Here is a 13,043-nt window from a genome sequence, read left to right on the forward strand (position 1 = left end):
TAGGACTTAGTATGGCCTAGAATTACTATCTCCTCCGTAGGACTAAGTATGGACTAGAATAACTATCTCCTACGTAGGACTTAGTATCTCCTACGTAGGACTTAGTATCTCCTACGTAGGAGATAGGAAGTCCTACGTAGGTGATGGTAATTCCTACGTAGGAGATACTACGTCCTATGTAGGAGATAATTAGACAAAACCGTGGCCCTACTATGCTTTCGTATATCTGTGTATTCAAAAGCATACTAAGTACTATTAAGGTCATGCCAAGAAACAAAATGTTGATTATACATGTATATTCTTACCCACAAGCAGTGTATGGACTAAACGTCCAATCTTATAACAAATTTTTTAAACTCATGATATATGTATTAGTCTAAGATGCTTGGCTAAAAGATAAAAAGTGTCGACTGTCTTTTATCCTGCAATGAAGTAACAGTTTGAGTTCCACATAATGGACTGACGTTATGGCGCTGTTCAAATTACCTCCCCAAGATCTAACGTATCCTTGGTAACATTGTTCTTTCATAAACGTCAAGGAAAATGGCGCTATAATATACTTTAACTATAATAGTTCAGGGCAAATCTATACTTTATTACACCACACATTGGGAAGAGCAAACTATATTTCTTAACTAAATAGTTGGTATTGACAGTAGGTTTATACATATCACTAACGTTTAGAGCATACAGATACATTAACAGTTTGCGTGTTAAAATATAACTAAATGTAATATATTATTTTACATATTGCGGTAAGCTGTCATCTGATATGCTGACTCCAAGTGTATGATATACATGTTCATATTTGAGATGTTTACTGTCGAAACGTGTTATGTCATGAATTTGGATGCAATCTGGAAAGGTGGGGCATGGGTCTTCTTCTACCTTTGCATAATGCAAATACTTGCTCTGGTTCATAACATGAAATCGTGTGGTCGACGTAGAGTGACCGTATTATAATTACAAGATTAAACTCTAGATACAATACATCATGTCTAATTTCATCGATGTACAATGTATGTACATGGTTTTCCCTAGGCTCTAATATCGGACCGTTATCGTGACTGTGTCTACTAGAAACGTTTTGGAGATCTTTGCATCCCCTCCCCCTCCTCACAGAAACATTGGATGTTAGGCTACTTAAATATACCAACACTGATAGCAAATTAGATTTCACTCCCTACATGCGATCGATTTGACCAGAAGCCCAGATGTGGTGTGGTGTGGTGTGGTGTGGTGTGGTGTGGTGTGGTGTGGTGTGGTGTGGTGTGGTGTGGTGTGGTGTGGTGTGGTGTGGTGTGGTGTGGTGTGGTGTGGTGTGGTGTGGTGTGCGGTGCGGTGCGGTGCGGTGCGGTGCGGTGCGGTGCGGGGTGGTGCGGGGTGGTGTGAGGTGAGGTGAGGTGAGGTGAGGTGAGGTGAGGTGATGCGAGCGGGGAAGCGAGGCGAGGCGAGGTGAGGAGAGGTGAAATGGGGTTTAACGTCGCGTCCAAGATTATTACACTTATAAAGCGACGTGCAATCACGGACTGATGACGATTAATACTGCTAGCCCAAGGAGGTAACATCCTGCAGTTTAACACCAGTACCCCACTCAGACACAGTATACTGACTCCAAGTTGACCAGTCCTTGTTTTAGCCCCTTAATGTCCAGCGCGAGACAGGGTAAGAACAAGTACCATATTTTAACGTCTTCTTGTATGACGCGGTCGGGTATCGAATTCCGAAACGTCAGCTCTCCTGGCGAACGCTCTACCGCTAGACCACGGAGGCGGTTGCCATGGATGTGAAGATTCATGCATGTGATTAAGCCAAAACATTCGTTATTCTTCATCAGCAATACAAACCCTAGCTATATGTACGACTAAATCATGCTCTATTCAAATATGAGGACGCTTTTTTTATGACATGTCAAATACAGGGAACACTTCCTGGTTGATAGAAATGCGTTCTTTTCAGTTTACACATAACACAGGGAGCATTTAAGCTGGGCATACAACTGCAACGAGGAGGGGTGTCACGACGTAGAGGTAAGTACGGTTCTAGAAAACGACATCTTGCATCCATTGCATCTGAAACAATATTATATTGAGTGAGTTCGCTTTTAAAAGTGTTCCCGTTATATCGCGGCGTGTCAGCTTAATGTGGAAGGAAAGCCCGAAGTGATGCAGGTCTCAGACATTTAACACTTCGGTGAAACCCACGAGCACGGGTATGGTGCTGACAAACCTCGAAATATAATCGGGGCGAACCGGGATCTAGCTGTATGACGGCGGTATGCAAGTAATCGAAGCTGGACCACACAATCCAGTAATTGAGATTATGAGCATCGATCTACGCAGTAGGGATACGATGACATGCATCAACCATGTCAGCGAGCCTGACAACCAGAACCCGTTAGTCGCCTTTTACGACAAACATAGTCGCCTTTTACGGCAAGCATATGTTGCTGAAGACCTATTCTACCCGTGATTTTTTAACATGGGTTCACATATGCGTTATTATATGCTGATCTCAATTGGTCATACTTCAGATCTCGTTACAAGTACCAATAGTAAGGGTTCAGAGTATCACATTTGAGGCATATGAAAAACGAAATGTGTCACTACAAACAATCATATTTGCGTATTATTTCAGGTGATCACCAAATCCAATATGGCCTCAAGGTCGCCAGTCACCTTCTCAGATACGACCCATTTCGGTGTAGACAACACGACAGCGGAAGTGACGTCATCATTAAACATCAGCGATGAGGAGAAGAACCGTTATCTATCCCACCTTGACGACTCGATGTTTCCCTTGAGGATACCAGCCGTAGTATATCTTGGCATCCTAATGGTTCTGGGTATTTTCGGAAATATTCTTGTGTTGATCGTGTACCTCAAGAAATTCAAACCAAGCCCGACCCGTGTGTTTGTGGTGTGTCTGGCTGTGTTTGACCTCATGACATGCGTCATTTCAATTCCAGGTGAAATCTTGGACATGAGGTACAGTCACACGTTCGACTACCCAGTCGTGTGTAGAATGATACGATTCAACAACACATTCTCCGTGGTGTCCTCAGGATTCACGCTCATAGCTGTTGCTATAGACAGATACAGGAAGATATGTCGGCCTTTGAACAAACAGATCACCATCAGAGTCGCGCGCATGATGGTAGGGATCGCTGTGTCCGTATCACTAGTTCTCACCATCCCGACAGTTATAGTCAACGGTAGGAAAACGGTCAAAACAGACAAAGAGGAAATAACAGGCTTCGAGTGTTCCTTTGACGACGGGTGGCGCGGTACTCTGTTCCCCGTGGTCTATATAGGAGTCCTATTCCTCATCTTCTTCGGTTCTCTGAGTGTCCTGGTGGTTGTGTACATCCTCATTGGAAGGACTGTGTTTAATCACCGGAAATTTAAATTCCGCCCGGCAAAGGATAAGGAACGCCACTCTTCAAATTACACAACCGAGACGTCATTTAAAGATGGAACTGAGAATGGGATCGCATTCCGTAACATATCGTCACCCACGGCTCCTTGCAATGTTTCCAATTCAAACAATGGGACGCTTGGTTTTGACGGTTCGTCTGAGACAAGTTGTACATGTATGAATGACACCTCAGCACAACCCAAGACGCGTAAAGAAGACAATTCCTCGAATAGTGTGAGATCCATAAGAAAAAATGCTGCAAAACCAAAAGAAAAATCAAGGCCCAGAGCGTTCAAGACAACGCTTATGTTGTTCATCATCACAGTGGTGTTCATCATCAGTTTCTTACCTCATCTGATCCTGATGATAACTCGATTTATCAAATCCGACTTTCTGGACTCTTTACAAGGAGCAGGGTTCATGGTGTATAATGTATTCCTACGCTCATACGTCATACAGAGTGCAGTTAACTGCATTGTGTACAGTTTCTGCAATGAAAGATTCAGAAATGAGTGGAGGAAACTACTCGTTTCTTGTTGTCGTTGAGGGAAAGCAGCTGATATGTAAGACACGGGAGGAAACTTTGGAACATAAATAGAACACTTTGTCATGTGATGGACGCACAACAAACATGTTCAATCATCGGTTAAATGTTTTGCTGTTCATTCCATGCGTTACGGAACAATGACGCTTGGATGAATAAATCGTAACAATTTGTTGATAATCACAACTTGACGGATGGCTGCCGCTATACAACGATCAATGAAGAGAGACGTGACTAATTGTGACGTTATACATTTATGATATATGTAACACCGTCAAGAAGCAACAAGGCGACGACTTCAGAAACTGCAACGTTGTCTTCTCTGGACCACCTGAGACTGAGAAATTGTCTGCACAAGATTGGACCATGACAGGAACTGCTATGCCTTGTACTGAGACATCCCCGTAAAGCCCTATGCTATCTATTGAATGTATCTGTTATCACCTGCTACATCCGCAGTTGACATATCAATAACTTTTAAGGCATACAGCGGCCTGATATAATCTTCAGTAATCTCGACTACCAACATGTGCAGTGATGCTATCTCTTTATTATACATATATCTCTATATTATACATCTTTTATATATAACCCTTGGTGCACTTTGTTACATTTATCACATGTAAAATAAGCATTGCTGAAACACATGGACTACTAGTAACCAACTGTTCTTCATATGCTGATATTAACACATGTTGCAGTGGGATCGATACGATGACTGGAAGGATAGGCTGTTTAGATGTATGTATGTGGAAGACAGCACGGATTGTAAAATTGTACCACTAGTTTACCATTATAACATCGTAACACCAGCTTACCACGAATCTGATTCTAATAAATGTTATAATTCATTATCATGCAAACATATCAGATTCAACTCATGTCAGAACTCAACAGATGTCACTGTATTCCAAGCATCACTTTATACATACACGTAGAAAAGGATGTTTTGCTATTTATCTCAAATAACATGTTTATCACACCCAGAAACCGCAATAAATATTCAAAATCGATATCTTCAGGATCACGAGTAGCACAGCTACAAGTAAATTTGTAAACGTAAGGTCGAGTCTCCCACTCATTGGTCGTTCGGCCTAATGTTTTCCAGTAACGACTCCTCGTAAATGCAACATATTGATAGTGATGTCATGACTATTTTATGCACGGATAAGTTGTTATGGATAAGTTGCAAAAGTTTCAGTCGAGTTATATACCTGCATGTCAATATTTTACTGCCTATTGATGTTAAGGTGATCTAATTCTTGTGATTTTCAAATTGCAACATTGTTAGACATATTTATGCTTCACAATGATATCAGGAAATAAATAAAATCTCACTCTCTTGTCTCTTGTTATCACATAGGTATAAACCAACGTATGTCGATTAAAATAATACACAGACTCGAAACGTTTCTCCTTTCCTCGACTCTAGTTTGTATATTTGATATTAAAGGCCACCTTAGTGAGATTATATCTGTACGGAAGCGTAGTAGGGCACGGTGATTTTTTTGTCTAAGTATCTCCTACGTAGGACTTATTATCTCCTACGTAGGACTTATTATCTTCTACGTAGGACTTATTATCTCCTACGTAGGACTTATTGTCTTCTACGTAGGACTAAGTATGGACTAGAATAACTATCTCCTACGTAAGTCCTACGTAGGAGATACTTAGACAAAAAAAATTCACCATGGCCCTACTACGCTTCCGTATACGTGTATTCAAAAGCATGCTAATTTCTATTAAGGTCGTCATGCCAAGAAACAAAATGTTGATTATACATGTATATTCTTACCCATAAGCAGTGTATGGACTAAACGTCCAATCTTATAACAATTTTTTAAAACTCGTGATATATGTATTAGTCTAAGTTGCTTGGCTAAAACATAAAAGGTGTCGACTGTATTTTATCCTGCAATGAAGTAACAGTTTGAGTTCCACATAATGGACTGACGTTATGGCGCTGTTCAAATTACCTCCCCATGATCTAACGTATCCTTGGTAACATTGTTCTTTCATGACCGTCAAAGAAGATGGCGCCATAATATACTTTAACTATGTATATAGTTCAGGGCAAATCTATACTTTTTTACACCACACATGGGGAAGAGCAAACTATATTTCTAAACTAGATAGTTGGTATTGACAGTAGGTTTATACATATCACGAACGTTTAGAACATGCAGATATATTAACAGTTTCCGTGATCCTTTAAATATAACTCAATGTAATATATTATTTTACATATTGCGGTAAGCTGTCATCTGATATGCTGACTCCAAGTGTATGATAAACATGTTCATATTTGAGAGTTTTCCCGTCGAAACGAGTTGTTATGTCATGAATTTGGATGCAATCTGGAAAAGGTGGGGCATGGATCTTCTTCTACCTTTGCATAATGCAAATACTTGTTCTGGTTCATAACATGAAATCGTGTGGTCGACGTAGAGGTGAGGTGAGGTGAGGTGAGGTGAGGTGAGGTGAGGTGAGGTGAGGTGAGGTGAGGTGAGGTGAGGCGATGCGATGCGATGCGATGCGATGCGATGCGATGCGATGCGATGCGAGGCGATGCGAGGCGAGGCGAGGCGATGCGATGCGATGCGAGGCGTTGCGAAAGGGCGTTTAACGTCGCGTCCAAGATTATTACACTTATAAATCGTTGTGCAATAAAGGACTGATGACGATTAATACTGCTAGCCCACGGAGATAACCTGCCGCAGTTTAACGGGAACACCCACTCAGACACAGTATACTGACTCCAAGTTGACGGATGTGAAGATTCATGCATGTGATTTAGCCATAACACTCGTTATTCTTCATCAGCAATACAAACCCTAGCTATATGTACGACTGTACGATATTGTGGTTAAATACACAAATCATGCTCTATTCAAATATGATGACGCTTCTTTTGATGACATGTCAAATACAGGGAACACTTCCTGGTTGATAGAAATGTGTTCTTTTCAGTTTACACTGGAAAATATCAACATAACCCAGGGAGCATTTAAGCTGGGCATACAACTGCAACGAGAAGGAGTGTCACGACGTACAGGTAAGTACGGTTCTAGAAAACGACATCTTGCGTCCATTGCATCTGAAACAATATTGTAGTGAGTGAGTGAGTGAGTGAGTTGGGTTTAACGCCGCTTTTAACAGTATTCCAGTTATATCACGGCGTGTCAGCTTAATGTGGGAGGAAAGCCCGAAGTGATGCAGGTCTCTGACATTTACCACTATGGTGAAACCCACGAGCACGGGTTACGTCAACGTCAATACACACCGCAGACCAATAACTGGCCAACGCGTTACAAGCCGATAGGGCAGATATCCGCAAGACAGAATTCGTACACTTGTTGAGTCAGTGTCGAGGAGATGCAGAGCCGTGATTGCTGCCATGGGCGGTCACACGAGATACTGAGTTCAGCGCAACCTTCTGGCCTTGTGTGACATGACAATGAACAGTTTCCAATGCCTCAACATGTGACTATCGAGCTCCAAAAGTTCATATTTGTATCTATGTTATGAAATTTGATATATCGACTTTAATACGTACAATAAATTTACTAAAAATCTATCTGTGCGTTTCTTTTGTTGCAGAGTGTATGTGTTACAACCGTAAAAGGCGACTATGTTTGTCGTAAAAGGCGTTCTGGTGGCCAGCCTCGCTGACTTGGTTGATGCCTGTCATCGTATCCCAAATATGTGGATCGATGCTCATGATGTCAATCACTGGATTATCTGGTCCAGACTCGATTATTTACAGACCGCCGTCATATAGCTGGAATATTGCTGAGTGCGGGGTTAAACAAACTAACAAACAAACAAACAAACAAACAAACAAACATGTGAGTTGGTGTTAAATGGCTCACATCAACACGACTCACACTATCACTGGTGAGTCTTGGTAGATTACTGTTATACGCTTTTGTTACAATACAAAGTTAAGATATATTCCTTTATTAGATAATTTGCAACCGTGTGGTTTTACCAACGTCCGAATCATGCCGGAAAATAACTTTCCATATATTACGAGCGTTTTGTTACGCACATACACATGTTGATATAATAGTTGGTCAGATTACATTTATTCATTTTTCCTGGAGGAAGTATTAGGTATCAATAAATAAACCAACTCATTTATGTCGTGGTAGCCCTGAATATTATTATCAGATTATTCTGAAACTTTTTAGATGCTATTAATATTCTTACTTCACAGCATGGCTGCGCACGAGCCAAGTTAGACGCTCAAATGAATCGATGACAGGTCCCAACATATACGATTAAAACACCCATATGTAAAATTTAGCTTCGGTTACTTTGATTGATTTGTATGTTTGATAATGTCCCGGAGTTTTAGGGTGGTAATCGCACGCGTGTATAACATTGAAGCAAAATAGTGCGTGCTTAAGACATGTTCACGTACATGAAAATATATAACGCCAAATGACAGAATAATCAGTTTCGAATATCTGCCGAAGTAGTTTTAGTTGGATGTAAAATGCAAAATAGTGATGGACATGGATGGATATGAATGGATAACTGAAAATCAGTAAAGACATGTATCATTAACCCAGACTTCGGATACCTGCAGAGTTTGTTTGTTTGTTTTGTTTCTTTGTTTGTTGTTTTACGCCGCACCCAGCAATATTCCAGCTATATGACGGCGGTCTGTAAATAATCAAGTCTGGACCAGACAATCCAGTGTCCTGCAAAGTAAAGCCAGACACTGAGCTCCAATACGTTCTCTCGTATTAACAGTTTTGAGCTCCAGGTATCTGCATAGTAAAATATACTCAAACTAAACATATACAGAAAGAAAAGAAGCGGAATGATGCAACATTCATGAGAAACAAAATTATTCTTTCTTATTTTATTCATTTAATTTTTGGAACTATTATATGAAGTAAAGTTTTAAACCGCAGCGGGTTGAAAAAGTCTTGTCAAAGACAACGTTTTCGATTGATTTACCTTGTGGGATAAAGTTATGTACAAAGCATTGCGTCTTGGTGTGATTCGAGCTGATGGCTTCGTCTAAGGTTATGAAAATATATCGTGCCTTGATCAAACAAATTATTGATCGAATGTAATAAAGGTATACACATTAGGGGGCGTTTACTTATGACACATTGTTGCCATAGTGACCACAATATTTCTAGTATAGTTGATCGACCTATACCTTCCTGGAATTATTTGATTATTAGAATCCCAAAACGACGTGATCGTGTCAGAAGAAATGTAGCTTTAGTAATATATATGTTTGGTAATCCAAGGGCACTATTTTATAGACATGTATATGCCTCAGATGATTCCCAGATATTATGCATTCCTTATTGTACATTTTCCTTCCTTAGAAAGGGTGAACAGAGGAAGAAATAATTAAGAGTTGTATTATATTGCGTGTCATGTTGTTTCCCCGAGGATATTACTTGTGCTTCATATGTTTTTGGTAGTGTGTTGTTTGACACCGCACTCGGTAATAATCCAGCTATATGACGGCGGTATGTAAGTAATCGAAGCTGGACCACACAATCCAGTAATTGAGATTATGAGCATCGATCTGCCCAGTTGGGATACGATGACATGCATCAACCATGTCAGCGAGCCTGACAACCAGAACCCGTAAGTCGCCTTTTACGACAAACATAGTCGCCTTTACATCAAGCTTATGTTGCTGAAGACCTATTCTACCCGTGATCTTCACATGGGTTCACATATGCGTTAGTATATGCTTCTCTCAGTTGGTCATACTTCAGATCTCGTACCAATAGTAAAGGCTTAGAGTATCACATTTGAGGCATATGAAAAACGAAATATGTCACTACAAACAATCATATTTGCGTATTATTTCAGGTGATCACCAAATCCAATATGGCCTCAAGTTCGCCAGTAATCTTCTCGGATACGACACATTTCGACAGCGACACGACAGCGGAGGTGACGTCATCATTAAACATCAGCGATGAGGAGAAGAACCGTTATCTATCCCACCTTGACGACTCGATGTTTCCCTTGATGATACCAGCCGTAGTATATCTTGCCATCCTAATGGTTCTGGGTTTTTTCGGAAATATTCTTGTGTTGATCGTGTACCTCAAGAAATTCAAACCAAGCCCGACACGTGTGTTTGTGGTGTGTCTGGCTGTGTTTGACCTCATGACATGCGTCATTTCAATCCCAGGGGAGATCCTGGGCATGAGGTACAGTCACACGTTCGACTACCCAGTCGTGTGTAAAATGATACGATTCAACAACACATTCTCCGTGGTGTCCTCAGGATTCACGCTCATAGCTGTTGCTATAGACAGATACAGGAAGATATGTCGGCCTTTGAACAAACAGATCACCATCCGAGTCGCGCGCATCATGGTAGGGATCGCTGTGTCTGTATCACTAGTCCTCACCATCCCGACAGTTATAGTCTACGGTAGGAAAACGGTCAAAACAGACAAAGAGGAAATAACAGGCTTCGAGTGTTCCTTTGACGACGGGTGGCGCGATACTCTGTTCCCCGTGGTCTATATAGGAGTCCTATTCCTCATCTTTTTCGGTTCTCTGAGTGTCCTGGTGGTTATGTACATCCTCATTGGCAGGACTGTGTTTAATCACCGGAGATTTAAATTCCGTCCGGCAAAGGATAAGAAACATCACTCTTCGAATTACAAAACCGAGACGTCAGTTAAAGATGGAACTGAGAATGGGATCGCATTCCGTAACATATCGTCACCCACAGCTACTTGCAATGTTTCCAATTCAAACAATGGGACGCTTGGTTGTACATGTCTGAATGACACCTCAGCACAACCCAAGACGCGTAAAGAAGACAAATCCTCGAATAGTGTGAGATCCATAAGAAATAATGCTGCAAAACCAAAAGAAAAATCAAGGCCCAGAGCATTGAAAACAACGCTTATGCTGTTCATCATCACAGCGGTGTTCATTATCAGTTTCTTACCTCATCTGATCCTGATGATAACTCGATTTATCAAATCCGACTTTCTGGACTCTTTACAAGGAGCAGGATTCATGTTGGATAATGTATTCGTACGCTCATACTTCATACAGAGTGCAGTTAACTGCATTGTGTATAGTTTCTGCAATGAAAGATTCAGAAATGAGTGGAGGAAACTACTCGTTTCTTGTTATCGTTGAGGGAAAGCAGCTGATATGTAAGACACGGGAGGAAAGTTTGGAACATAAATAGAACACTTTGTCATGTGATGGACGCACAACAAACATGTTCAATCATCGGTTAAATGTTTTGCTGTTCATTCCATGCGTTACGGAACGATGACACTTGGATGAATAAATCGTAACAATTTGTTGATAATCACAACTTGACGGATGGCTGCCGCTATACAACGATCAATGAAGAGAGACGTGACTTATTGTGACGTTATACATTTATGATATATGTAACAGCGTCAAGAAGCAACAAGGAGTCGACTTCAGAACCTGCAACGTTGTCTTCCCTGGACCACCTGAGACTGAGAGATTGTCTGCACTAGATGGGTCCACGACATGAACTGCTATGCCTTTTACTGAGACATCCCCATAAAGCCCTATGCTATCTATTTAATTAATCTGTTATCACCTGCTACATCCGCAGTTGACATATTAATAACTTTTAAGGCATACAGCGGCCTGATATAATCTTCAGTAATCTCGACTACCCACATGTGCAGTGATGCTATCGCTATATTATACATATATCTCTATATTATACATATATATATATATATGACCCTTGGTGCACTGTGTTACATATATCACATGTAAAATAAGCATTGCTGAAACACATAGACTACTAGTAACCAACTGTTATTCATATGCTGATATTAACACAAGTTGCAGTGGGATCGAAACGATGACTGGAAGGATAGGTTGTTTAGATGTATGTATGTGGAAGACAGCACGGATTGTAACATTGTACCACTAATTTACCATTATAACATCGTAACACCAGTTTACCACGAATCTGATTCTAATAAATGTCATTCATCATCGTGGCAACATATCAGATTCAACTCATGTCAGAACTCAACAGATGTCACTGTATTCCAAGCATCACTTTACACATACACGTAGAAAAGGATGTTTTGCTATTTATCTCAAATAACATGTTTATCACACCGAGAAGCTGCAATAAATATTCAAAATCGATATCTTCAGGATCACGAATAGCACAACTACAAGTAAATTTGTAAACGGAAGGTCGAGTCTCCCACTCATTTGTCGCTCGACCTAATGTTTTTGCAACATATCGATAGTGATGTCATCTCTATTTTATGCACGGATAAGTTGTTATGGATAAGTTGCAAACGTTTCATTCGAGTTATATACCTGCATGTCAATATTTTACTGTCTTTTGATGTTAAGGTGATCTAAATCTTGTGATTTTCAAATTGGAACATTGTTAGACATATTTCTGCTTCACAATGATATCAGGAAATAAATAAAATCTCACTCTCTTGTCTCTTGTTATCACATACGTATAAACCAACATCTGTCCATCAAAATAATACACAGACTCGAAACATTTCTCCTTTCATCGACTCTAGTTTCTATATTTGATATCAAAAGCCACCTTTGTGAGATTATATCTGTACGGAAGCGTAGTAGGGCACGGTGAATTGTTTTGTCAAAGTAAGTCCTACGTAGGAGATACTTAGACAAAAAAAATCACCATGGCCCTACTACGCTTCCGTATACGTGTATTCAAAAGCATGCTAATTTCTATTAAGGTCGTCATGCCAAGAAACAAAATTTTGATTATACATGTATATTCTTACCCACAAGCAGTGTATGGACTAAACGTCCAATCTTATAACAATTTTTTAAAACTCGTTATATATGTATTAGTCTAAGTTGCTTGGCTAAAACATAAAAGGTGTCGACTGTATTTTATCCTGCAATGAAGTAACAGTTTGAGTTCCACATAATGGACTGACGTTATGGCGCTGTTCAAATTACCTCCCCAAGATCTAACGTATCCTTGGTAACATTGTTCTTTCATGACCGTGAAAGAAGATGGCGCTATAATATACTTTAACTATGTATATAGTTCAGGGCAAATCTATAC

At 40.3% G+C, this 13,043-nt stretch overlaps 2 protein-coding genes across 2 annotated transcripts; both read left to right on the forward strand.

The window, feature by feature from the left end:
* The first annotated feature begins 1,963 nt into the window (after positions 1-1,963).
* On the forward strand, positions 1,964-5,319 carry LOC124148744 (cholecystokinin receptor-like). Its single transcript, XM_046520006.2, has 2 exons — positions 1,964-2,030; positions 2,638-5,319. Exon 2 carries the CDS (start codon positions 2,656-2,658, stop codon positions 3,961-3,963), a length of 1,308 nt encoding a protein of 435 aa, XP_046375962.2. The 5' UTR covers positions 1,964-2,030; positions 2,638-2,655; the 3' UTR covers positions 3,964-5,319.
* Positions 5,320-6,941: 1,622 nt separating this feature from the next.
* LOC124148735 (cholecystokinin receptor-like) lies at positions 6,942-12,430 on the forward strand. Its single transcript, XM_046519996.2, has 2 exons — positions 6,942-7,016; positions 9,815-12,430. The coding sequence occupies exon 2, from the start codon at positions 9,833-9,835 to the stop codon at positions 11,111-11,113; it is 1,281 nt and encodes a 426-aa protein (XP_046375952.2). The 5' UTR covers positions 6,942-7,016; positions 9,815-9,832; the 3' UTR covers positions 11,114-12,430.
* Positions 12,431-13,043: the final 613 nt, after the last annotated feature.

Source organism: Haliotis rufescens, unplaced genomic scaffold, assembly GCF_023055435.1.
Source record: "Haliotis rufescens isolate VD_foot unplaced genomic scaffold, xgHalRufe1.0.p SCAF_1, whole genome shotgun sequence".
Lineage (NCBI taxonomy): Eukaryota > Metazoa > Mollusca > Gastropoda > Lepetellida > Haliotidae > Haliotis > Haliotis rufescens.

What these genes read in the sequence shown, in the direction of transcription:
- LOC124148744 (XM_046520006.2), top strand. Translation starts at nt 2,656, where the DNA reads ATGGCCTCAAGGTCGCCAGTCACCTTCTCAGATACGACCCATTTCGGT.
- LOC124148735 (XM_046519996.2), top strand. Translation starts at nt 9,833, where the DNA reads ATGGCCTCAAGTTCGCCAGTAATCTTCTCGGATACGACACATTTCGAC.